Source organism: Anabrus simplex, chromosome 2 (genome assembly GCF_040414725.1).
Source record: "Anabrus simplex isolate iqAnaSimp1 chromosome 2, ASM4041472v1, whole genome shotgun sequence".
Taxonomy (NCBI): Eukaryota; Metazoa; Arthropoda; class Insecta; order Orthoptera; family Tettigoniidae; genus Anabrus; species Anabrus simplex.
In genome coordinates, this window is record NC_090266.1 from 625,062,095 (window position 1) to 625,088,936 (window position 26,842).

The 26,842-nt window shown below is 37.4% G+C and overlaps 1 protein-coding gene across 1 annotated transcript in view; it reads left to right on the forward strand.

The window, feature by feature from the left end:
• The window catches only part of Efr (ER GDP-fucose transporter), a 196,781-nt gene that overhangs the window by 120,633 nt on the left and 49,306 nt on the right, over positions 1-26,842 (forward strand). The window contains exon 6 of the mRNA XM_067141049.2: positions 17,171-17,280. Within this exon, the coding sequence (XP_066997150.1) occupies positions 17,171-17,280 (110 nt within the window). The remainder of the gene's footprint in view (positions 1-17,170; positions 17,281-26,842) is intronic.

Sequence of the window (26,842 nt, forward strand, 5' to 3'; positions counted from 1 at the left end):
TGAGATTTGTGGAAAGAAAATACGGGATGAAAATGAAGAACTCCCGCTGGGACAAAATTACAGCACCTCGGCATCTCCGAAAACCATAGAAGTAGCTAGTGGGACGTGAAACCAATAACGTTGTTTGGGTCATCAGTCCAAGCCATCCTATCCTTTTAATTTCTACGTACATTTACATATGTTTTTACAGTTACATTTTAAACATTTTTATTCACAGTCTGTATCACACATACACATACAGAGGTAGTAAGAGATACAGTGTGAATCCCATATAAGATTAATTTGTGTGTGGGCTTCATAAGTACAGTAGCTAGATTATTTACAGCATGGCATATAGTAAGTAGCATTTACTCCATTAGCATTAAGGTGATACTGTAATAATTTTATGATCTGTATTCCTTCATGTGGTATAATAAGTAGGAAGGTGGAAGTGAGAAACATGGGTTAAAGGAGAAAGTGGGTTTCTTAGTAAAAAGGAATAGTGAGCTAGTTGATTTAAATATGATAGTGGAAATTGAAATTTAGAAGTTTGTTTACTTTGTAATAGTTTTTAAGGAGCCATGTGAATAGTCTTTCCTTTAGGGTATGCTGGTTGCCACTGCTCACATCGAGTGTGATATGCATTGTGTATCTGTGGGCCTAGACAACTTAGATTTCTTTGTCCAATTAATGTGTTTCGGTGCGGAATATTTATTCTAGTTCTGTCTTGCAGCCTAGTGTAAATTTGTGGCTTGTGTTGTTTGCAGAAGAGCTTTAAATTTTTATGCATGTATATTTTTGCTATTTTTCTTTACGTCGCACCGACACAGATAGGTCTAATGGCGACGATGGGACAGGAAAGGCCTAGGAATGGGAAGGAAGCAGCCGTGGCCTTAATTAAGGTACAGCCCCAGAATTTGCCTAGTGCGAGAATGGGAAACCACGGAAAACCATCTTTAGGGCTACCAACTGTGGGGTTTGAATCCACTATCTCGCGGATGCAAGCTCACAGCTCCGCGCCCCTAACTGCATGGCCAATTCGTCCGGTCATCTGAAGTTTAATAATCAAATTTGATGCATGAAAATTCCATTCTAAATACTGTAATTGTCTGTAATTATCCCTAGGTATGTAACACTTATTGATTTAAGTAAAGAATAATAGTTGCATCTTTTGGTTTCTCTGCAAGTTGGTGCATGGAGTCTTAGTGTTAATTTATCTGATGGTTGCATTGGTTTATTATGTGAGAAGCAGAGAAATTTTGTTTTGTTTCATCTCTGCCTAATCATAATGAAGTCTATTTGATACTTTCCTCTGTCTCCAGGTCTTGTTCATGTATGCAGCTGTTTTTTGTGGTGTTTAAACCGAGTATTAGCAAGGACTAAATAATAATCGGTGCAGAATTCAACCAGCCGACTTCTTATTTCATTCCTTCGTCCCAGTCCAAATTATCCTCCTGCATTACCTTCTCTTCCTTTTCCTATCACTCTATTCCAGTCTACTATCACAATTTGTTTTTCGTCTCCTTTTACATATACTATTGTATTAAATCTTCTATCTCTTCATACATTCTTTTGATTTCATCACCATCTGCTGAACTAGTAGGCATATCTGTAACAAAGGCTTTTCAGTCTGTCAAACACACAGCAAATACAATGTAAATTATAACACTACAAACATATCTGTAAAAAACACACTAACATACAAAGAATGACATGTTTCGTTCTACAAGAACATCCTCAGATTCTATCAAATCACTTTAAAAACAATCTTATATATGTACAGTATTGTTTACGTAGAGTAAACTTGTCAATGATAGAGAGTTTAGTGATAACATGAAACAGTAATGACAAAAATAAAAATATATACAAGTATTAATATAATGAAAACTTACGCACTTATCTAGACTGCCGATGTTAAGTCCGTTGTCACCAAACACTGTTTCAGGACTGTGGTCATGGAAAGTTTTTGGTGAGGCACGCTGCGCGTGGAGAGGGGAGGGCAAGACTGGAAGAGGCCTTGTAGAGCGATGTGGATCCCTCCTATTGGATGACTGAATCGAGTATACTGTACAGTGGAAAGGGGAGGGAAAAGTGCATCGGAGCGGCTGGAGCGCTGTGGAACCTTCCATCAATATTGGAGAGGGGAGAGAGGTTATTGACATACTCCATGTTAAATGTACTTTTATGTAATATGGATGAATGCAAAATGAATAATTTAGGTGAATAAAGTAAGGAACGGTATTATTATTATTATTATTATTATTATTATTATTATTATTATTATTATTATTAAAGCAATTTAATGAGTAGGTGTTGTCAGATATTATGTAAGTAGAGCGAATAGGGGGGAATTATTTAAATGTGTATGCTCATTCAGGTTATTTGCATTAGCATTTTTTGCCACGTAAATTTCTATTGCTTCTTTTATATTCAAAGATTTACTTTTATTTTTGAAGTGTAAAATTTTTAGATCAGTGTTGATGTCTGTGAAATGGTGTGAACAGTCGTATATGTGCTCCCCGAAGGCTGAATGCCGATTATATCTGATCGCGTTTTTGTAAGTAAGTATCAATACGGACATGAAACTGATAGATTACAATATATCTGATCGCGTTTTTGTGTTCTTTGTATCTTGTATGGAAATTACGTTTTGTTTGACCTATGTATGTGGCGTTGCAGTTAGGTTCTTGGCACTTGAGTTCATATACTCCCGACTTTGAGAAACGGTCCTTTTTGTTTAGGTTGCATCTGCTGATGTGTCTCTGTAGTGTGTTATTCGTTCGAAAAGCTACTTTTAAACCTTGTTTCTTGAAATGTTAGCTACTTTGTGTTATTGTTCCTAAACAAACAAAAAGGACCGTTTCTCAAAGTCGGGAGTATATGAACTCAAGTGCCAAGAACCTAACTGCAACGCCACATACGTAGGTCAAACAAAACGTAATTTCCATACAAGATACAAAGAACACAAAAACGCGATCAGATATAATCGGCATTCAGCCTTCAGGGAGCACATATACGACTGTTCACACCATTTCACAGACATCAACACTGATCTAAAAATTTTACACTTCGAAAATAAAAGTAAATCTTTGAATATAAAAGAAGCAATAGAAATTTACGTGGCAAAAAATGCTAATGCAAATAACCTGAATGAGCATACACATTTAAATAATTCCCCCCCTATTCGCTCTACTTACATAATATCTGACAACACCTACTCATTAAATTGCTTTCATAATAATAATAATAATAATAATACCGTTCCTTACTTTATTCACCTAAATTATTCATTTTGCATTCATCCATATTATATAAAAGTACATTTAACATGGAGTATGTCAATACCCTCTCTCCCCTCTCCAATATTGATGGAAGGTTCCACAGCGCTCCAGCCGCTCCGATGCACTTTTCCCTCCCCTTTCCACTGTACAGTATACTCGATTCAGTCATCCAATAGGAGGGATCCATATCGCTCTACAAGGCCCTCCCATTCTTTCCCTCCCCTCTCCACGCGCAGCGTGCCTCACCAAACTTTCCATGACCACAGTCCTGAAATAGTGTTTGGTGACAACGGACTTAACATCGGTAGTCTAGATAAGTACGTAAGTTTTCATTTTATTAATACTTGTATATATATTTTTATTTTTGTCATTACTGTTTCATGTTATCACTAAACTCTCTATCATTGACAAGTTTACTCTACGTAAACAATACTGTACATATATAAGATTGTTTTTAAAGTGATTTGATAGAATCTGAGGATGTTCTTGTAGAACGAAACATGTCATTCTTTGTATGTTAGTGTGTTTTTTACAGATATGTTTGTAGTGTTATAATTTACATTGTATTTGCTGTGTGTTTGACAGACTGAAAAGCCTTTGTTACATTTAACTAAGTCAACACTGGAAAACATGGCTTCATTCTTAACAAATAGTAGGCATATAGACATGCACTATTGTGGTGTGCATTGGCTTGGTGTCTATCTTAACAGCAATAATTTGTCTGCTATGCTGGTTGTAGGAACTTTACCCACAGCCCTATTTTCTAATTCATTATTAAACAAACTCCTGCATTTTCCATGTTTGATTTTGTGTTGATAATTCTGTGATTGCCTGACTTAAAATCCTGTTCTTCCTGCCAACGTACTTCACTTATACCAACTATATCTAATTTTAGTCTATCCATTTCCCTCTTCAGATTCTCTAATCAACCACAACAATTCAAACTCCTAACATTTCACGCTCCGACTCACAGAATGTCGGTATTCATCCTCTTGATGAATGCTCCCTCCTGTGTAGGGGATGGGGGATTATTTTACCTCTGGAATAATTTACCAGGGAGGAAGCCATCATCAGTGCGTCATTCATTCATTCATTCATGCAGACAGAGCTGAATGTCCTCGGGAATTAGTTATGGCTGTAGTTTCCTGTTGCTTTTAGCCTTGTAGCAGTATCAACATAGCTAAGCCATGTTAAAAATTATTACAAGGGCATATCAGTTAATCATCCAGATCGCCGCCCTTGCAACTTCCGAGAGGCTTCTACCCCCCCACCATTCGATGAACCATTCGTTAGTCTGGTCTCTTGACAGATACCCCTCCAGTATGATTGCCCCTACAATTTGGCTGTCTGCTTCATTGGGACCCCCAAGCCTCCCCACCGCAGAAAGTCACATGGTTCACAGGGGAGGGCCAGTATTATTATTATTATTATTATTATTATTATTATTATTATTATTATTATTATTATTATTATTAAAAATTCTCTTTCTGCGACACAGGATTCATAGAGTTGCAGAGAACATCTGCATTTTGTTTCCTGTTGTAGACAAATTAATTTCTAGTGCAAAAAAGATATTTGTCAAAGCTCCATCTCGAATCCTGATCTTCAAGCGGGGTTGCTCCCAAATTTGAAATTCTTCCACATCTAGTGTTATAAAGATGGAGGACATGGATTTCTGGTGCCTTATACTATTCAGACAAGTTTGACAAATATCTGAAGCGATTGCTGTGTTGCCCTAAAGTGATGCTGCATCATTTGATGATGTGAGGAAACTTCTCACCTATTCGAGTGTCAGGAATGGTTTATTGTTTGTAGCAACCTATCACGGTAAATTGTTTGAATTTAGGTAGCTTGAAAGGAGAGGATGCCTCTTCTTGCTTCAGTGCACATTGTTGAACCAACTGTGAACCTTATTGAAGCTATTCCAGGTAAAGTAGGAAATGCTGTTGGTAAAAAATGCTAAAATGTGCTTTATCTGCAAATCTAGGTTTACAGAAACTGAGGCAGTTTTGCCATGTTTTGAAAGGTGATCTCTCAGTTGACTTTAATGCAAGTCAATCTTTATTATCTTCCTTTAAGTATGGTCCTATCCTATCAGTCGACTTGGAGCAATTTTTTTCTGTAATGAATTGTGTTCTGTCTGATAGGAGGCAGAGTTTAAGAACTCATAATTTGAGGAAACATCTTGTGGTGATGTGCAATAATGTAAATTATTCTATTTGAAAGGACAGGGATTGAACACTAGACTTTAATGAACTATCTGTCAGTAATGTATAGCAGTATAAAGTTTTTGTGTCTGTTTTGCATGTTCTGTCTGCCTTTTTTTGCATCTGTGCTCTAATGATGAATCTGTATCACTTAATATCTCATGTTAATGTTTCATTAACAAATGCATGGGTGTTCATATTCAAATTCATATATTTTGAAATTAAATATCAATTGTGACCTATTTTTTAAATAAATTTATTAGATTTACCTCTGAGATAAAATTGAAGAGTATTACAATATTAAGAAATTGATGCAAAATTTGAAAGATTCATTTGGCTGTTTAGTGAACATCCTATAGAGCATTCAGGGTTGTTGGTCCTTCCCCCTTTAAGTCCAAATGTACTGTATGTAATGAAAGTCCTATCAAAATGTGTTATTTTGCTTATGAAACAAACTTTCGCTATGCTGTACGATACTGAAGAAGACGTAAAATCAGTTTCATATCTATGAGTTTATCCTTTTAAGTGCCATAAATGCAGCTCACTAAATGGAACAGCCGGCATTGCTTGTCAGTTCGGGCCACACTTCAGTGTGGAGAGACGGGAGTGTGTACAGTAGTCGGCACGTCATATGACTCACTTTAACTACTGCAAATTATTCATCTGATATAAGTGATAGTCTTTCTGGGGTGCATAGTGTTTTGCTGCAAATATATTGTGTTTTGTTGTTCATGAATTGCATTGCTTTTTTTAAAATATTGTTTCCGTCTGTTCAATATTTATTTGCATAAATACCCAATTTTCTATTATCAATCAGCGAATAATATTTTCAAGTTATGGCTGAACATGTGATTATTGCTTTTTGAATAGCCTTGATTTGGAGAGGACACTGCTAGGTAGTAATCATCTGCAAGAGGCCAACTCAATACTAAAACAACAAATTTAAGATTCATGACTTGGTATATTTTCATACTTTGAAAACAAAGCATCCAGGACAAAGTGTAAGCCTTCTTATCCTCCCAAAACCTCTTCATGAATGTACTGTGTTGCATCTTGCATTCAGTGGACCACTTCCTACCAGTTTTCTTTTTAGATTTCTCCACTAATTTGTGCTTGGCTGCTATTGTGCTAAAAGCTCCACGATCTTTTATTATGTCGTCAGTGATATTCATTTCTTGAATGTCGGCCTTAGTTTCTTCTAGCCAGTTTATTTTGACCATCTTTGAGTTCATTACTTTAAATAAGCTTTTGGTAAGTCTGTCATTGTCCATTTTATAGATATGGCCATAGAATTTCAGGCATTTCTTGCGTGTGGTGTCAGTGAAGCTGGCAGTTAATGAATAGAGGTCTGCTGCCGTCCTCTCAATCCACATTCCATTTTCTCTCAAGGTACCATAAATTTTCCAGAGAATTTTCCTTTCTTGCTTTTCAATTTCTATAATTTTAGAATGACCTCCAAGGGATGTGGTTTCTGAGGCATATAAAGCTCCCAGCAAAACAACTGTCTTGTAATGTCATAATTTTCCATTACACGATATGACTCTCTTGTTGTAGTAATTCCTCATTAGTTATGGAGTTTTGTGGCTCTTTGTATGTTGGCTCTACTGTCTAGTCCCACTGGTAGTATGATTTTTCCAAGGTATTTGAAGGAGGACACTTGTGAAATTGTGCAATTTTCCATCTCAAGCGGAGTTCTTTTGCTATGTAGATTTTCCATGAGCTAGGTTTTTTCATATGATATCTGGAGGCCTGCATTTGATGCTATATTGTGTAATCCCTGTATGATGTTTCTAGTTTCATCTCTGGTCTTAGTAATTATTACTAGGTCATCAGCAAAGGCTAAACATTTCACCTTGACTTTCCTTCCCAAGTTTCTGATGCTCATACTTTTGATGGCCCTTTCCTATTCTCTCATAACTTTGTCTAGGACTAAGTTAAACAAAATAGGGGAGATGCCGTCACCTTGACGAATGTCCGTACATATTTCAAAAGGCTCAGAAACTTCCCCAAGGAATTTCACTCTAGAAGTCATATTTGCGAGAGTTTGCCGGATTAATTCTTTGGTCTTCTTGTCCACTCTGAGTTCTTCTGGAGTATAAAAAACAGTCTGTCTGTCCACAGAATCATACGCCTTCTTAAAGTCCACAAAAGTGACGATCATGCTGGTAGCTCGGCGGATCCTTAATATCGTCTTCAAATTCCATGATTGTTCAGCACATGATCGACCTTTCCTAAAACCCGCTTGGTACTCACCGATCAGGTGATCTGTCCGTTTTTCTAAACGGTTTAAGAGAGCTTTAGAAAGAATTTTGTATGTGATTGGTTGTAGGGATACGCCTGGATAATTATTTGGATCCACCTTGTTGCCTTTTTTGTGAAATGGGTGTATTAATGCGCACTCCCAGTCCTGCAGGATCATTTAAGTTTCCCAGATTTTTACTAGGATTGCATGAATTCTGCTTATGAGGTCATTTCCTAGTTTCCACATCTCTGCAGTGATGCCATCCTCTCCAGGGGCTTTATTATTTTTAAGCAATCTAATGATCTTTGCTCTTTCCTGTATTGTTGTGAATCAGGGTTTGGCAATGAGCTTTTCGAAGTTCAGTCTTTCTTTTGGAGGATTACAGTTGAGGAGGTCTCAGAAGTAGTCAGCTAGAATTGTGCAGTTCTCTTTGGTGTTTGTTTCTATTGCTTCATCTGCTCGATGGAAATATAAAGATGGTGGTTGATAACTGGATAAATTCTCACAGAAAGTCTTGTGGTAATTCCTAGTGTTGTTTTTGAGGAATTCTTGCTTGATTTCTACGAGTCTATTTTTGTCATGTGCTCGTTTCTCCTAGCTGATTATTTTTGAGGTAATTTTCTACACCTTTAACCCTTTCACGCCAGCCCTGTGGTGTAGGGGTAGCATGCCTGCCTCTTACCCGGAGGTCCCGGGTTCGATTCCCGGCCAGGTCAGGGATTTTTACCTGGACCTGAGGGCTGGTTCGAGGTCCACTCAGCCTACGTGATTAGAATTGAGGAGCTATCTGAAGGTGAGATAGCGGCCCTCGGTCTAGAAAGCCAAGAATAACGGCCGAGAGGATTCGTCGGACTGAGCAGTGGTCGCTTGGTAGGCCAAGGCCCTTCAAGGGCTGTAGTGCCATGGGGTTTGGTTTGGTTAACCCTTTCACTCACTTTTTTTTTTTTTTTTTTAGGAATAGGATTATCACAGGAACACCATTATTTTTCAAGTGATTCTTAACTCTAGTAGAGATTTAACATAGAGGAATACACATGAATATAAACACCCTTTTTTTCATTCCCAGTCTTTTCATAAATTTAGAAGAAGTCAATCTGAGTGTGGTAGACTTTGAAACGCTCTTCCACATGAAGGGCAACATCACATCTGTGGCATTCATATGACGACTCTTTGCAAAGGCCGTGTGCTGTGCAGACCATGCAACGCCTTGAAGGAACGGATTTTTTCAGGGTTGACGCAATTTTGGAAGTAAAATTGCCCCATTTTTGACCCTGCCACCTCAGTGGTGTGTGCCCCTGGCTGGGACAGCCCCTGCTTGGGTAAGCAGGCAGATGAACAGTTTCTAAAAGTTGTTCAGCTACACTGAGACGAAATGATATGAAGCCCCTTTCCTTCTTTCCAGTATTCAAAATCTGCCAGATAATGAAACTCTTCAATAGAGCCATATCCGACATGTAAAAAGAGATCTTATATCCTTTCACATATTTTCTCATGAGTGGATAGGATGCCAAACGTTGGTCATGAATGTCAACCCCACCCATTGACTGACTGTGATCCACTGACATGTTGGGTTCCATTTTCTCTTTTCTGGATTTTGATTTCACAGCCACAAAATCTGGTCGACTATGTTTAGTTGATAACATATGAACAGCTTTCTTGTCCATCCATTTTATAGCTAAAATCCCATTGGATGAGGCAAAAGTTAGTTCTCCCTTCTCAAGACTGCAGTTCTTGAACACCATCGGCATATTTTTCCAGTTTGGGTTAAGAAGGCCTCCCGTTTTTCAGTTGTTTGATGTCTATTTCACTGATTCCACTCTTTCATCCGATCATCAGTGGCTTTAACACAGGTCGTGTTCCACCATCTATGTTTTCGTTTCCTTGGAGACTGTCCTAACTTCAGGGCTGATGTTTGAAGTGTTTTACGTAGGTCTGGCCGGCCCTTGGGATCCTGCTCTCATATGTCTTGTAAGAAGGTGTTGGTGTTCTGTTTAAGGCACTCCGGGTCAGCTCTTTGAGATCTATTGTGTTTACGTCTGGATTGGAGGACAAATAAAAACGGAGAACGGCTTGTAGACTGGATTGGTTGGGTTGGAATCTCACTTTGATTTGTGATAGATGGTGGTCCGAGTTGACAACTCCCTTCCATTCTCTGACATTTTGGATCTCGCACAGATTTTTTTCTGGAGACTATATATAATGTGATCAATCTGGAATTATCCTAATAATGGATTTGGTTATTTCCACTTTTGCTTTATGTGTGGAGGTTTCACAAAATGCTAGGCATGAGTTTCAAAGCTAAAGTTTTAAGACAGTGCCCTGCCATCTACACTGTTCCATAGTAAGGGACCATTGCATGGAACTACCAGCTGAGTCAGCTGGACCAAGGTTTTATTAAAGAGATGTTACTCCTCTATCATTTGCCCTTTGTCCTGACTTGTGACAGGCAGAGCCTGGCTTTCCAAATGTTGAGCCCAGGTTGGTGGGGTTTTAATTATTATTATTATTATTATTATTATTATTATTATTATTATTATTATTATTATTATTACATTATCATTTTAGACTGTTATGCCTTTCAGCGTTCAGTCTGCAAGCCTCTGAGAATTTACTAAATGTCGCCACAATCCTCGATTTGCAACTAGTGTTGTGGCCTCATTTAGTTCTATACCTCTTATCTTTAACACTAGGTTTACCACAGCGGTCAAAATGACCGTTTTCAGTTTTGTTTTCTCTATCACTCTCGTTATACGGTCAGAACATACAAACCCTTTGGTGGCTTTTATTGATATTAAGTGTACTTTTCGGCATATAGCTTCAGAAACCCCTAACTCCTTTCTAGTTAGCGCTATGAGGTCATATACCTACTTTTACCGGACGGTCATTTTGACCGGTATTGCAGTAGCTACACGATCAGACTTTTGTGGCATTCATTTAGAACAGGATATCATTCTAACAAGCTGTTACAGTGTACTTTATTACCATAGTACCGAATAGAACTTATTGTTGTGCTGCAATGGGACAGCTGTTGGCTCTTTACAAACAATGATACAAGTACACTGACAGGAAAGTATAGTCATTATTTGTTCAGTAATGAAAGGTGTGCAATCGTAATGAGCAGTCAATTGTCGTGTTCACGCGTTACAAGCATTCAAACTAGATTTCCCGATTGTTTGTAATTACCCCGAAGAAACATATTTTCGCGTAGTTTGCAAATGGATGCCGAAATTCTGAAGCATAACCATATAATTTCCCCATCACAATCATGCGATGAAACTGGGACTGATTTACACTCGATAATTGCGAAGACGTGTGTAACTTGACAAACGGAAATAGTTCAGATAGTGATTCTAGTTGCGTCGAGCATGTAGAATTTCCATGTGAACATGAAATCACATAGCAGCCTTCGACCTCGAAGGTTAGGGAACTACCCGCCAAATGGCGACGCACGCACACTAGCAAAGCAGCTGATGACAAAGGTAAGCCTATTTGAATTTAGTCATTTTGTATTTACGTAATTCTGTGCACGATATCAACTACAGAAGGCCGAGCATACTGTGTGGTAAGTCAACATATGGGCATGGTCAGCATATGACGGTCGGCGAGGAAGAAGTCGCTTTGGATGGAACAGTGCGGACTCTTGTTGGTCTACAAAGCCTGCCAGGCCGTCGAGGACAGTAAAATGTACTGAGGGAAGTCCGAGGTCCCACAGGACATGCAAAACACCACATTGAAGGAACTTGTGCCGCTACAGCTTGACGTCTTTTTATTGACGAATCCAAGCTGCGCCACATCGAATGATATAAATTAGGTTGGAGACCGCGAAATTCTGAACAATCCTTAACGGACACTTACTTTGGAAGAATTTGACGCTGTAATTGGTATTTTTTTATACGCATGCAGAACTTGCGGAGCTGACACGAATGTTGTCGATCTGTGGTCACAGAAGTGGGGTCCTGGAATTTTCTCCCAAACTGCCGCACGAAACAGTTTCCTGGATATCATGAGGTTTCTTGTATTCGATGGAAAATCTACCAGCAGGGATCACCTGAAAATTGATAGATTGGCACTTGTATCTGTTGTGCGGGACACATTTATATCTAATTTTACTATTTGCTTCAGACCGAGTGAGAACATTACCGTGGATGAACAACTCTTTCCATCGAAAGCTAGATGCCCATTTATGCAGTATATGGCCAATAAACCAGAAAAGTTTGGTATGAAATTTTGGTTGGCTGTCGATGTGGAAGCAAGTATGTTGTAAACGGTTTTCTCTATCTTGGAAAAGATGAAACCCGACCCAGCGATCGGACCCTAAGTGAACACATTATTGCGTCTTGCTGAGTTTTTCATCAATCAGGCAAGAAGTGCGCAATGGGAACAAGACAGTTGAAAGGTATACAATCTGTAGAAAACTGGTCTGTGGTTAAGTTCACTTCAAAGGTGACCAAGCAAAGTGTGTGTGTACAGTGCGACAAATAAGTTGAAAAGCAGAAAGTGACATTCATGCAGATATGTATATAATGTAAGCTAAAGTGTGTAAGAAGAACATTCTGCCTTACTAGTGAACTTATTTGTTTGTTTATTTATTTATTCATAATAGTGTTTACAAATCATGCATAATAATAATGAAGTTATGGTCTGTGATGTTTTCATACTCAATTCGAACCTTTTTCTGGCACCAGTATCCTCAAGAAACTAATACGTGCCACTATCGGTCAAAATGACCGCTTCGGTAAAAGTAGGTAGAAAGAGTGTTTGGTAATCCTAGTGTTAAATCATTAGAAACCGAGTCTAACCATTGTTGTCTTGGTCTCCCTCTACCTCTCTTACCCTCCATAGCAGAGTCCATTATTCTCCTAGGTAACCTATCCTCCTCCATTCGCCTCATATGACCCCACCACCAAAGCCGGTTTATGCGTACAGCTTCATCCATCGAGTTCATTCCTAAATTAGCCTTTATCTCCTCATTCCGAGTACCTTCCTGCCATTGTTGTTGTTATTATTATTATTATTATTATTATTATTATTATTATTATTATTATTATTATTATTATCATCATCATTATTATTATACCTACTTAACGTACTGTTATTACTGTTATTGGCAGAAGAGGCATACTAGTGTTCGGGAGAATAAGAGTAAAAGGTAAATGGTGGCCATGTATCACTTTAAGGGGGCGACGGTTCGACATTAGTGGTGGTATCCTGACAGCGTCTGTTTCACATGTTATTGGTGGCTGACTTGTAACAGTCAGAAGTGGAAGTTGGCAAGTTTAACCGAAAGACATGTCAATCATAACTTCGAAACTTCAAGTAAATCAATATGGACCTTCTAAAGCAGTTTACCTCATTGGTTTCAGTCCCCAAGTGGTCTATGCGGATTTTGGGGAGTCTACAGATGAGTGCATGGAGGTAAGTCAGAGTATCTCAAACCCCAATAAGAATGAGATTAAAACAAGATCTTGGATTTGGTTAATGACATTTAATGCCAATTCTCTTTTGAAAGTTGGGAAACTTAACATTTTCCTTAAATAAATCTAAAGAACACAATATAAAAATAATTGCATACCAAGAGTCACATTACACGGATGAATACCCTTTTGATTCTGAAAATTACAGGATATTCAGAGGAAAGCAGGGTGAAGGAGTCATGGCGTATTGTCTGTAATTTGGGGTGGGCATTATAGTGGATAAGTCAGTGCTTGGATCAATTATGAAATTAGAGTCCTACTCAAGACATCTTTCAACCTTAACAGTAAAGTTGGGAAACAAAATGTATTCCCTAATAAATGGTCATGCACCAACTAACATTACTAACAAGGAAGCACCTGACAAAGCGGAACAGTTTTGGAATCTGCTAGACAACATTTTGGAAAGAATACTGCATCATCATGTTAAAATCCTTATGGGTGACTTCAGTGCTCAAATTGGAAAAGAAAAATATTGATATTGGGTTGGAAAATGGTCTGGCCATACACAAACTAATAACAGAATATGGCTCAATGAGTTATGCTCAAGCCACGATTTATTTTTCAAATTGACCCTTTTTTAAGAAAAACCCTTCTATAACTAAGACTTGGGTCGCTCCTAATTTCTTTTTAGGTCAATATCAACTGGATCATTTGCTGATTTTATACTTCCATACTTCAGAAATCATCACACTCAAAGTCCTGAAAGGACTATATTTAGACTCTGATTATTGTCCAACAAAATTTTCCCTGGATGTAATCCCTGAAAAAAGGAACTTTACAAAACGAGCACCACAACAAAAGCACAGTATGACGTACAGGTTATTAAAAACAATGAAAACTTTAAGAAAGGAACAGAAAATTAGATCCACAAAATTGGACTCAACTTCAAGCAGGATTCTTACAAACAGCCGAGAACATAGCACCGAACACATGAACAAGAAACACCCATTTTGGACAGATGAATGTGACAAGTTAATTCAACTTAGGCAACAAACATTGTATAATAGGTCATGCAGTAAAACTCCAGCCACCTTTCAAGAACTTCAAAATGTTAGAAAGGTAGTTACAAATTCAGTAACAAAAATTTGTAAACAAAGTGAAGATATAAAGTTGCAATCTATAGAAGATGACTTTAAACAACATAAGTCAAGGGACTATTATGGAACTTTCAATCAAAAGTTAACCAAGTATTCTCCATCACTTCACTTTGCTAATGAAAATGGAGAAATGGCTTATACCATTGATGATAACTGTAAAATCCTCGCAAGTATACTTTACGAAATTACTTAACAGTGAAATACCTCTGGAAAAGTTTCAGTTCACTTCTTATCAAAATGATCAAGATTCAACCCCGCCGACTGTCCAAGAAATGAGAGAAACCATTCAATTACTAAAAAATAAGAACGCCTCAGGGGAAGATCAAATAACTGCAGAATTTTGAAAAAATACAGGAGAAAATTTCATCAAAAACTTCACAAAGTTATGCTGGACATTTGGCAATCTCAGTGAAAATGAAGAACTGGCCTACACAAAAAGGGAAGTAAAACTGATTTAAACAATTATGAAGGTGTCTTCTTTCTACAGATCACATATAAAATTCTCTCCAAAATTCTACTAAACCATGCGGAGCATCAACTGGACCACCAAACCGGTGAATACCAAGGAGGATTCAGAAAGGGGAGGTCATGTGCAGAACAAATTTTGACTCTAAAAAACATAGCATATTTTCTAAACACATCTAAAAACAATTATGTCATCACATTTGTTAATTTCAAGAAAGCTTATGATAGTATAGATCACATCTCACTACTTAATGTTTTTAACAGAATTTTAACTTGACCGAAAAACAATAAATATTATAAAGGATACACTGACTGAACGAAAGCTGAAGTAAAGTTAATGGGTGAATGTAGTGATGAGTTTGAAATAAATATAGGTGTACATCAAGGTGATAGGCTCTCCTCGCTTTACTGCTTAATTGTGCTCTTGAAAAAGTTGTCAGAGAGTGGAGAAAAGTAGGTGCACCGTTTCACTGACTAAGACCAAAAATTAAGGGTATTGACATTGACTGTCTAGTGTTTTGGTGATGATATGGCACTAATTGCCAAAGACATCTCTGATGCACAAAAACAGATTGCTATACTGGAAGAGCAAGCAGCAAAAATAGGACTTAAAATCTCATATGAAAAAACTAAATTTATGACAAATATCAAAAATGCTCTGCCTGAACTTACCATTGATATGAATAAAATAGCAAGAGTAATGGAATTTAAGTACTTAAGTGAATGGATCACTGAAAATGGCAATGAAAATAAATCGGTAGCTGCAAGATTTCAGAAAATGGAAATTTCTTCTCTACACACAAAGAATGTTTATAACAAAACATGCTTGACCTGGAATAGTAAAATTTGTCATTGCTTAACAGTGATCAAACCTGAAGTTCTCTGTGCTTTAGAAACAATTTTACATCATAAAAACCTAAAGGAACAATTAGGGAATAAAGAAAGGAAAGTCATGAGAAAAATCTTAGGGCCGAGAATCAAAAATGGAAAACATTACCCCAAACCCAACTCTGAAATATATTTAAAAATTTCTAAACTTATTGGTACAATGAGACTGCAACAAATTCAATTTTTAAGCCATTTGGAAAGAATTAATAACACAAGACTTACTTATCGAATACACACATTTCTGCAAATCAAACAGACGAGATCAAAATTGTATAAGCAAGTCGAGAAAGACCTCGCTGAATTAGGATCATCAAATCTGCAGGATAGAGATAAAATCAGGAAAACTGTTCGCACAAGGGGAATTGAAGAAGATGAGAAGAAACCAACATGACGTACCTGGTCAGAACAACAAAAATTACAACAATCGATGAAAATAAAGATCTATTGGGCAAGGAGGAGAGCTCAACAAATGTTGATTCCGCATGGTCCTAAGTGACCCATTTGCACAGCAGCAGCAGCAGCAGCAGCAGAAGATGAAGATTATTAATAATAATGTTATTTTCTTTTATGTCCCACTAACTACTTTTATGGTTTACGGAGACCCTGGGGTGCCGGGATTGAGTCCCACAGGAGTTCTTTTATATGCCAGTAAATCTATCGACTCAAGGCTGACGTATGAACCCACTCAAATTCCACCGGACTGAGCCAGGATCAAGCCTGCCAAGTTGTGGTTAGTAGGCCAGCGCCTTAACTGTCTGAACCACTCAGCCTGGCATTATTATTATTATTATTATTATTATTATTATTATTCCTACTTAACATACTGTTGTAACAGCTGCACCAGGCAATGTATAATTTTATGTTGTCTCTGTACCTCACAACAAGTGTCTCAGCGGTGGTGGGACTATGGCAACAATAAAACTCACTAAGCGCATTAGGCCTCTACTCTTTCCTTAACCCTGGATGCTCTATAGCAGCAGTAGACAGAGGGCTTGTTGCCATAAAGATTGGCAACCTCTGGTAGATCTTATATGAAAACTAGGTGGAATATTAGCCCATATTTCCAAAATGCTTTATGTGAACACTCAGAACTCCAAACAAGGGAATTTCAGCAATGTATACATGAGAATGTTATCTTGAGACAGTCCAATAGTAGATGATGATGATGATGATCATCATCATCATCATATGTGGAACTATTTCATTCTTTCATAAAGTTGTAAAGACTAAAGACTTACATATTTCTGGAATGCTATAGACTACTTGTATTTGTCATATTTTTCCAGGTTGTATGATTTCCAGTTCTTGCCAGAATAAGAGTAGTTGTATTTGCTTACATATCTATACTGTGCATGGTTTTTGTACACAATATTACTAAATGACATATTCATGTGCAATACTGATGTATTATAAGGAAGATAACCTGAAGTAAAAATGACCATAAGAACACATGTAAATAATTGTTTAGATAAATTGTATGGTGACTTTATTTTATTATTCCATGACAATTAATTTGCACATTTTTCTCATTTTCCAGGAATCTTACTGTTAACAATAGCTCTATTTGTCTCTGCCCGGATGGGTATTTATCAAGAAACTCTGTATGGTCGTTATGGGAAGCACCCCAGAGAGGCGTTATATTACACAGTAAGTACTTACTGTGATGATTGATTGTTGAATATTATGAACTTCCAGGAATAATGTGGCACATATTATATCGTAGTGTAGGCCTATTTATTTTATTTATGTGTGATGCTGTCCAGGAAACCATACCATAAGTCGCACAGCAAGATTATATGGGACAAGCAAAAAAAAGGAAGGTTATTAATAAGGATTTATAACTGTCAAGTTTTTCCAGTCTGTAGAAACACGAAATATGACACTTAAAAACCTTAAAACACCTCCTTTACTCATGAGTTTTTATTTTGTACTCTAGTAAACATCATTTATGAAGATTTGACATTCCTGAAGTCTCAGATATCCTTATAACCAGGGCGCGGATATTAACATGTCATCTTCTAAATGGTATATAACACACATTGCTAAGTTGTGTTGGAACTTCTTTTATGGTGCCTAGATTATAGAAATGCTTCATTATAACATCATTTTTGGTCTTTTTTCTTTTCTAAATTTTTAGGTAATTTTCTAACGTTTTGTGTCATTCTTGTCATTTGCAGGTATTTTCTTTGTTAACAAGGTACTTTTGCATCCAGGGGATAGAGGGTTCGAACCCCACTGTCGGCAGCCCTGGAGATGGTTTTCCATGGTTTCCCATTTTCACAGCAGGCAAATGCTGGAGCTGCACCTCAATTAAGGTTACGGCCGCTTCCTTCCCATCCGTAGGCCTTTCCTATCCCATCATCACTATAAGACCTATCTGTCTGTGCGACGTAAAGCAAATTAAAAAAAAAAAAAAAAACGAGATATATTAAGGTCACCTTCCCTTTATTTTGCGTTTTGCATAGTGATTTTTTGGATGGATTCATTTCAGTATAATTGGAGCTTTAAATTAAATGTTGTCGATAGGTTCAACATTTAGTTGGGCACTAAAAAAAGTATTTTTATGCACACACATATACGCTTTCTTGTAAAACCCACATTCCTGAAGTAACGAGATGCTGGACTAAAGTGGGTGACTGAGAAAGTGAAAGGGAAGAAGTAGGTTTTAGCGATGAATCAGGTGTAGTGTACATATTTATAAACTAGCACTTCAGTGGGTATTAGAGAGAGGGGGGGTGTGCGTGCATGCATTTTTCGTTGGTGTTTCGTTTTCGAGAATACCAAATTAAAACCATCTAAAGCTGTACAAGAACGTGCTGGCAGACAACCGATGGTATTTTACCTTCGGAAACCTGCTTGTATTCAGAGTCATCTATTGTTTCACGGAATATGGTTAATCTTGAATTCGTTTTGACAGACTGAAGAACTTCACAGTTATAAGAGAGTATAAACTAGTGGGTTGCATAAATACACCCATTGTATAACTAAATACCATGAATGGCATTATCCTCTTGAGGATACAGTACAGTATATAGAAATCAAGACTTCTACGTGGTTCGTTCTTATCACAAGACCTCCCATTGGCATTTACCAGTGTTGCATTATGTGCTTCAGCAGCTCGCAATTGGCACATATTGATGTAGCGGAACCTTCGTATGTGCCTTGTAATTGTTCATTATTTAGCTTCTTTATGCACGGTCCCTTGTGACTGCACCTCCTTGGCCTGGTGTAGAAATGTTTGCACGCAGTTACTGTTACAGTGAGTTGTATGTCTTATTGGGGTGAAAGAAAGGTGCCAGTTTGGCTTACCTAAGAATGAGTGCAATTATTATCAGTATAAATACACCTGATAGTGAAGGTGATGATACTGACAATTATGTACCTACTCTTGTACGTGCATACACACCACTTTTTGTGAAGCCATTTGTTATACTGCTCCAAAATTGGAAAATTTCAATGTAAATACTGGAGTTAAATGTCAGATAGATGAACCTTCAGACTGCATGGAAACTTCTTCACTTTTTATAACTGTTGCCTGGCTTTCAGTGTTTAGTGGATGAAACTATCAGTATTATAAACAGAATACAAAGTAAGGAAATTTCCTAAGAACTTGAAGTGAAAAACTGTGACAATTCAGCAAACTTTAGAAAATGAGTGTGACTTTTGATTATTACGGGATAAGTAAGAAAGTCTCTTTTGCGTATGTATTGAAGCACAGATGAACTTTTATCTAGTCCTATCTTTCCTAAAACCATGCGTATGAACGTTATTTTTGACATCGCAACTAATTCGCACTTCAGCTACAATTGCTGAAAGTTTTGGTTGACTTCGTTAAATAATTACAGAGTTACAATTTTTTAAACAGTAACTAAATATTTGTTTTTTAGGTTATGGATTTTGTTTAATTTCTGTTTAACGTCCAATCTGACCTCATCTTGTAAGTCTGAAGGCATTTTGTTTATGGCTGTTTCTGATTCTATGACTAGTGTCGTAGCGATATTAACTTAATTTGGATTTGGCCAATTGTGTTTTGGTCCTTTTTCAAGGATCTCGTTTTCCTTGTCTGACAGTTTTATTTTTGTCAAGTTAACTACTGGGGGGTGAAAATGTTCTATTAAAGACTCTTGGTTACGGGTACTCGTTTTATTAGAAATTTTTGTGGTTGGTCTGTTTAGCCTTGCGTTATTTTTGAGATTGTTAAGTTTCTTCTCATGTGTTGCTTGTTTTTGTGCCAGTATGTTGAATAGTTTTTCCGCGAGTTTTGTTTTAAATATGTCCCATTGAGCTTTGGGAGTAAGTGCGCTGTCTCAAGGTGTGTCTCATATAGTTTATTGTTCAAGAAAGATTTTTTTCTTGTATAAGAATCTTATTTCATTCTTAAGCCAAATTTTATTTACTTTGATTTGGGTTTTCGAGTGTTGAGGGGATTTATGTTGTATTTTTTTCAAGTTGGATTTGAGAAAATTCGGAGTTAAATTGTATGATAAACATTGTTTCAAGAAGTGAATGTCCTTGCCCAATTTTGCAATCTTTATTTTATTTGTCAAAGGTGAAATTGTCTGGGCTACAGGGATGCTCTCATTGCCTACAATCCGGGGCTGATTGTGTTAAAACGATCATTTTTCTGAGTTGTACCCATAGTAATGTAATTCAACCAGGAGATCATTTGGATTGCCTGGCTGCCTTGGTCTTCTAAACTTCAGTTGTTCACTTCGAAGTGACTGTTATTTAGCACCACCCAGGAGACACGTGTGACTTATGTCACGGATGCAGACAATCGTTGTCCCCCGAAACATTACTGATTAAGAATGTGTGAGTACTATGAAGAAGTGCAAAATAATTTTAAAGTTAAATTTCTGTATTTAGTGTTTTTAATAAATGTGGAAATGTATTCTTAACTTACCTATTTGCACTCTAGTTACTGTGTGCCTGCTCTTCTCAGCTGTTGAGCGTGGACTGCTAACATTTGTGCAGCATAAACAATAAATACACATGATATAAAAGTGATTTGATAGGCATCTTTTAGGAACAAAATATTGTCCCCGTTTCCTACCATCAAGGTAATTTGCCCCAGACTAGTCAGCTGTTCCCAGGGTTGCTCAGTCTGAACTATGATAAAAATAATGCCCTAAAAATATATACACCCTGGTTTTTTTAATGGGGAACATATAACAATATATGGACACGGTAAGGTAAACTGAAAGCTATAAATAAACCAAGGCGAAGCATGACATCACTTTTGGAGGAAAATCAGTTTATTAAAATAAACAATAAAAATATTTTTAAAATAGCAAAATGTATCAAATGATCCAAATTTTTACATGATTCAGAATTTTTTTTTTTTTTTCCAGCTTGATAAAGTCCATCTTGAGAATCAAAATATATTGCAAATGTACAATGTATGCCGACACACATACTTAACATCAAATCAAATCTTGAAGTTAAATTAATTTTAACACATTGGCTTGCATGCTCGCACCACACACCTGGCTTTACCTTTGTTAACACTTGCAACTGTAGATGAGTACATTCCCCTTTCCTGCACATTTGACATTGCAGTAGGGGTCCCTAGCCTTAAGAAAAGATGTGATTTAATGTGCAAAGGGGAGACAAAAATTAATCTAACTGTACAATATATAACACGCTGAATGGTAAAATATCCTACAAATATATACACCCTGAATCATGAGCAACCTTATGAACACAGCAAATACTGTGGGTGGAACCACACACAACAAAATCACATAAATGGCAAATATACATAAAGACACAAAAACATGTCATATTTTCCAGGGCTCACCAAGAAAGCATGCAGCATTCACACAACTCTCATTCACTCAAAGCCTCGATGGAAAATATAATGAAACATAATTTTACACTTTAAGCACTGCATCCTATTCAACGTAGGTTCCTGAAATAAATTATATGACACAAAAGCAATCAACTGGTGGACTTTATAACGACACACACAAATCAACATGGATTCCTGAAATAAATTACATGACACAAATTCATAAAAAATAACAGAGTAGGCTTTAATTTTCAACACATATCTCAACGTTGGTTCCTGAAATAAATCACATGACACAAATGTTCCTCAGTGCAGTTATATCACAAAAGAAAAACCAAACAAAATGTCGCGATATAAAAATCTCGTCTACTGCAACACGTAGTGACATGGACAAAAACCAATAAAATCAGGCCACTAAAATACACTCTCCTCGGTAGACAAACATATCACCCTCTCCAACACATGGCAGAATGACTCAAAAGCAGAGAATCAGTCTCCCAAAATAAAGCAGCAAATACCAAAAAAAACACAGGGTCCAACCCTTTTACACACGCTGCTCAACAGTCTACCGGAGGCAAGTCACAAAAACACGAAGATGCAGGCCTTGAAAATGAAGAACGCGTCCTCTTACTCAAAGTCACACTGAGCCATATCACTTGTCCTAAAGTTGCCAAAACTAAATAAGGATATAAAAAGACGTTGTCTAACATTCGCTCACCTGAAATGAAACAAGACCGTGCTGGTCCAAATCAAAGCACTCGCCCTTGTAAAGTTAAACATAGTGGCCAATGACCTTAGATGTTAGGCCCCTTTAAACAACAAGCATCATCATCATCATCATCATCATCAACATCATCATCATCATCATCATCAACATCATCATCATCATCATCATCATCAAAGTTAAACATGAATAATACAGTGGCCAACTCTGTAATAATATCATAATCTGAAACTAAGAAAATGCCACATAGACAATTGATAATGTCTGAACTTCTGAAAATTACTGATATATCTCAACAACTCAAACTCTCATTAATAATAATGATAAAATTTATTTTACAGGAAATTGATTCTAAAATATTCTGAACTTGACATACGAAACTGCGTTTGAAGAACTCGTGAGTCAAACACTAATTTAAACTCATCTTGATATTCAAATAGTCGTGAAGATGACGCTATCAAAATCTGTGGATCCAAACTCCACCGTCTCACACATTCTCATTCACACATCATGCAAGAAAATCCCAGAAAACATGACGGCATGTTTCCGTACACTTTGAGCTCCCCTTAATACTTTAATCTAGTCCTTCCTGACTTTAATTTAAATTATTATTTACATTTACTTTTAAGCCCCGAGACTTACACTGCATCTCAAACATCAAAGCAAAACAAATCAAATAACTGAGGCAAAAAATATGAAACAGACTCGTAAAAGATGTTAACCACTCACCCAATAATAAATCTGAATAAAAATGTAAGAAAGCAAGCTCCATCGCTATGGAATTGGTCCACATTTATGTTACAGTTATATTTACATTAACAAGCTTCCTAACATTTACTTTAAATAGGATGTAGTCCTTCCAAACCAAAGCTAAATATACTGAAATTAAATAATAAAACTAACCTATCCCCTTTTGCAACATTAAAACACGTTCACACTCACGTAATTACATTGAAAATTCTGTACTCATCTATTTTGTTGACTTATTGCCACCAGCCTTTCAGGACAGCTGGCCCCCATTGTGTTTTAGCCAGCCATATCGATGATGATGCCTTCAGAAAAGACTTGGATCAGTCTGTTTGTCTCCATCCAGACGTAGAAAGGTGATGTCGTATTTTCCGTCACTGCTTCTGCTTCTGGATGTCATCCAAAACATCCCCTTGTTGACGATTTAGAAACTAGGTCAAGATTAACCTGCCGATTACTACAGTACTACAGCCGGGGTAATTTCCACTGACCGTGAAACCAGTTCTCATTCAGCCTAACGGAACAACTCTCTTATCTTACCGCAACTAGATCAGATATTTCCCATGTATATGCAAGACTGGAAATTTTAAAGTTTATGCCCTTGGGAAACTATTTACACAGGCAGGCTACTATGCATTTGAAATGATTAAATGAAACTGTTCTCTCCCTCAGGATATCGAAAGTTAAATGCCATTCTCCCAGTATTTGAAAACTTGAATAGATTAAATGCAGACTGAACGTCTTCCAACAAACTTACAAGTCCCCACACGATCACTCATGTAAAAACAAAATTCTCACGATGTTACCTGCATGAATCGCACCGAATAGTAAGTTAGCTAGCCCACGCACTCATTGGTTTTATCAATTCGTTCTCTAAGACGCTGTTGTATCCTCGATCGGGGCCATCACTCGCATAGACCAATGCCTAGCCAAATTGACTGTGGCTCTATAATTTTATTGGCTCAACACATCGCGTACCTGACGCTTACTTCAAACATGTATTTGCAGCTCTTCTAGCTTCTCTATGGGCCTCCGAAATGTTGTCCGTTCGTCTGGCTGTTAGAGTTCTATTGTTTCCTTGTTCTGCTTTCTGTATGTCGTTTCGAAATTCCTCCTCCTAAACTTAGCTGGCAAGCAAACAAACCTGAGCTCTAAGCTCCCTGCAGAAATTTTGACATCTGCTGCTGAATGTAGATGTTCCCTGCCAGTTACTAGTACTTAATAAAATAAAATCTTCTTTATATATTCGAATAGATTACTGACTAATTAAATGAGCACTTCAATAAAGGCTCAATATGAAATTCTTTTTATTAATAAGAGGTTTTCTTTTCAAGTGTTCTGTTAATCTTGCATTCATTTCCACTGACTGAAAAACTTAAAGGTTATATATTAACTAATGAGCGAAGAGTCTGAACCAGGGAATCACAGTTCATGCTGAAAATTTTCACACACGTTGGGTGAGGCCAACTAGGCAGAACCGTGAAAAGAAACATTTCCGTAATTACCTCCTACCCTCACTGGATAGCAGGAAGTGCATCACATTTTTGAAATGCTCATGCTGGTCAGATGTGTAGTCTGCCTCACGCCTGGTTGGCGGCTCAAGAGAAACATTCCAAACAACTGTCCTGTACTCGCGCTCACAAGCTGCGCTGCAACATGGGCCATTTTATGTCGCATCCTTAAATGATATTGCAGATATTGTTTAATTTTTTTTATCATATAATGTAATCTTTAAATACACAAGGCAGCATTTTTTTTTCTTTGCATTAAGAGGTGTGATAGGTGATCTTAACTAAGTTTGGGTCACTGAACTCGAATCTGTTATCCGTTTCTACGTATCACGTCACATTTTCTCGCAGTTGGTATATCAAAGTAAGAGATAGACCTGAATATTGCATATAAAAAGTACTGACAAATATTGATAATTTTGACCTTTGCATCAGATAAATGTGAAAAATTGCTTGCAGTGTTCTTGAAACGGGCTAATTTTGTCGAAGGCCTTAACAAACTGCTTCATGATTACCAGTTTATGTGTAGCAGTGGCAGAATTATTTTTTGTGATCAACTAAGGCAGCATTTGTAACATTTTTTTGCACTCGGTGTTAAAACTTGTCTCTTGGGCCAGGAAGGTGTAGACCAGTGTTTGTCCCTAGCTCTGCTGTCCCATTCCTAATAGAATACCACACACCTTTAAGTCATTACCCACATCCCACTGGTGCCCATGATATTTGATTTTATCTAAAACAGTTTGCACTGTGATATAATTTTCTTTTAGAGAAACAGAATGTGCCACTGGAATCAAAGCTAGAATGTTTCCGTTATGAAGTAGTACAGCCTTTAAGCTCCTCTTAGAGGAATCCACAATCAATCTCGATTCTTCAGGATTGTAATCCCTTTCCAGCTGTTCTATCAATCCTGGAATGTCACAGCAGTAGGTCCGATCATTTTCCTTTTTGAAATACTTCCTGAACTTTTTATCCCTAAATCTATACCAAGAAAAGGTAGTTCCAGGTGCAAGAAGATTTTTTTGCCTTCAATCGTAACCCTAGTAGTTCACTTTTTCCTTCGTGAGACCAAGGTCTCGTATCAGATCCATCAACTCCGACTGTTTTAACAATTATGGACTTGCTGCATCTGCAGCTGGCGAAAAGTCTATATCGACTTGCTCGTCATTAGAATTTGAGGAACCAAGCTGAGTGGCTCAGACGGTTGAGGCGCTGGCCTTCTGACCCCAACTTGGCAGGTTTGATCCTGGATTAGTCCGGTGGTATTTGAAGGGGCTCAGATACATCAGCCTCATGTTGGTAGATTTACCAGCACGTAAAAGAACACCTGTGGGACTAAATTCTGGCACCTTGGCATCTCCGAAAAATCATAAACGTAGTTAGTGGGACGTAAAACAATTAACATTATTATTGTTGGAATTTGAGGAACCCGTAGGGTCAGAGTCAGGTAAACTGGTAGGAGGTGAAGGTATTGGAATTTCCAGTCCATGAGGAACAGGTCTCATCACAGATTTTAAATTTGCGTACACAATACTCTCCTTGTTTCTCTTATTGAATTCTACTACTTTACACAGACATAAGTAACGGACACTGTTATGGTACTGGGGCTCACGCCAAGCCATCTCTATCCCAAATGGGAGGGCTATATATTTCCCAATGCTCCACGGTTGTAGATTTTCAAGCATGTTTTGAAAATTACGTGGGGAACCAACGACTTGTCCAAATCTCCTAATTTGACCTTAAATATGCATAATATAAACGTTTCACCGATGCAGTTATTGGCGTACTCTGTCCCTTTATAATATAACACCTACACATGTAAAAGAATGAGTCTTGCTTATTCACACATCTTCTTATTCCTGACACACTTGCCATTTCCACAACACAACACAGTATAAAAATGGTCAGACTCCGCCACACTCACGACGCAACTGACTGTCATAGGACTTCACCACATTACCACTACCACGAGCTAAAAAGTAGACTCTGTTATCAGACTAATTCAGTGGTGGAGACAAAGTTGGTGGAGGAGGTTTAGATTGACAAACACACGCAAGAGTAACAAAGCAAACCGCTGCAACACTAACGACAGCCAATTCACTGTTATCACAAAGCAGCACTGAGCTGCAATGACACATTTTCGGACAGTAAATGGCAATTAACACGAAAACTAGATGTGTAACAAAAGAAGCAATGACATTTTTTTCTGATATCAGGATCATATGCTTTGCCGCAAAAATCATGCTGGGTTGTGATATCATTTTTTGGACTTTTTGGCCAGGTTGAAATTAGGCCAGTAATGTTTTGGGCCTTTAGAAAGAATTTGCATTTCTTTCTCATTCAAAACGGTCTTGGAAAGGTGTATGAAAACTCCTGATTAAATCTTTATTAGGAGAATGTTTGACTCCTAAGACTGGTTTGCTTGAAAACGATTCTTTCTTT